This window comes from Propithecus coquereli, unplaced genomic scaffold (assembly GCF_000956105.1).
Source record: "Propithecus coquereli isolate 6110/MARCELLA unplaced genomic scaffold, Pcoq_1.0 Scaffold25, whole genome shotgun sequence".
NCBI lineage: Eukaryota > Metazoa > Chordata > Mammalia > Primates > Indriidae > Propithecus > Propithecus coquereli.
The window spans coordinates 8,428,087-8,429,575 of NW_012148063.1; the positions used below are offsets into that span (position 1 = coordinate 8,428,087).

At 40.4% G+C, this 1,489-nt stretch overlaps 1 protein-coding gene across 1 annotated transcript in view; it reads right to left on the bottom strand.

Moving 5' to 3' along the window:
- The window catches only part of PLG (plasminogen), a 57,785-nt gene extending 56,364 nt beyond the window's left edge, over positions 1-1,421 (bottom strand). Inside the window, 2 exon segments of the mRNA XM_012646832.1 lie at positions 1,051-1,158; positions 1,399-1,421. Of these exon segments, the coding sequence (XP_012502286.1) occupies positions 1,051-1,158; positions 1,399-1,402 (112 nt within the window). The 5' untranslated portion in view covers positions 1,403-1,421.
- Between the last annotated feature and the right edge of the window lie 68 nt (positions 1,422-1,489).

A 1,489-nucleotide genomic window follows, 5' to 3' on the forward strand; every position in this document is an offset into this window, starting at 1 on the left:
TCTCCTGGGTTCAAGTGATCCTCCCACCTGAGCCTCCTGTAGCTGGGACTACAGGTACGCACCACCACGACTGGCTAATTTTTTGTAGAGACGGGGTCCTACTATGTTTCCCAGGCTGGTCCTGAACTCCTGGCCTCAAGCAATCCTCCCAACTTGGCCTCCAAAAGTGCTGGGATTACAGGCTAGAATATCTTATAAAATGCTTAAACGAAGTTGAAAAGTGAGAAAAGCACTAGATTCCTTCTTTTAAATTCTGGTTTCTTCATTTCCTTCATTTGGGAGTTTGATCAATGGGCAAATGACATGATTTTCCTAAGTCTAGATTTCCTTATCTATAGAATGGAGATGAGTATACTACCCTACCTACACCACCTGCTAAATAAGCTGCTATTAGGAAAGGACACACACACAAACACACTCACACACAGATATGTATTATGTATGTATAAAAATGTGCCCAGTCTAACACAAGCACTAAATGAGTATTTGTGGAATTACTATCTGCAGACATCATGTGGCAAATTGATGCATGTGCTTTCTCCAGGCATAAGAAGCAAACGTAGACCTACGCAGAGCCTTCCCTAAGCTATAACAAATAGAGAAATTCTGAGTCCAACTCCACAAACCAGTCAAGGAACAGAACATACTCAACGAGATATTTCATTGTTTACATTTGGAAGTGAGGGGAATGTGACACCTTAACAAAACTGATACAAATTGTCAAACTGAGAAACAGGCAAAGAGACTAACCATCCTTTGGGTTGTTAGCTACATTGCTATTTTGTTAACTAAACTAGCCATTTGGGGTCATTTAGATTTAAAAAGTCACCCATTATTTTCTCTGCCCATTCAGCCTAGCACCCTGGCAGTATTCATAAGGAGATTAAATTTATTTCTTGAATTATTTCTCAATCTGAGATTTGGAACTGGTTATCTCATGAATTAAAAACTAAATTAAATGAATTGCACATAAAGCCATAATGTATGTACTTTAAACACATTGCTAGGAAAAAAATTATCAAACTAAAAAATAAAATCTTTGAGTCTTACCTGACTTCAGAAATAAAAGAAGGAGAAGAACCACTTCCTTATGTTCCATGTTGGGACTGGCCAGCAGTGTCCGGAAAGCGGCGTGTCTCAATCCCAGGATGTCATTGACTTGCACAAGAGTAAACACATCCACAAACAAGATAGTCGGATTAAGTTAATGATTCTCGAGGGGCCCATGCCACCTTTCTCAGAAGGGTTCAACACTTCAAATATTACCTTAAATAAAGGAGCTTACAAAATGTTTCAGAGCGGAATCTGCAACAGATGCTGGGAAGTGGTGAAAACGCTTCGCCCCCGCCCCCACAAGGCTGCCCCACACCGCCTTCCTCCTTCTCATTCCTCCCTTACCCATGTAGTCTCCTTTCTTTGCTACTTTTCCTTCCCTTTCTTTTGGATAAAATAAAATCACAAAAGTAGCTCACATTTGCTGAGCACCTTC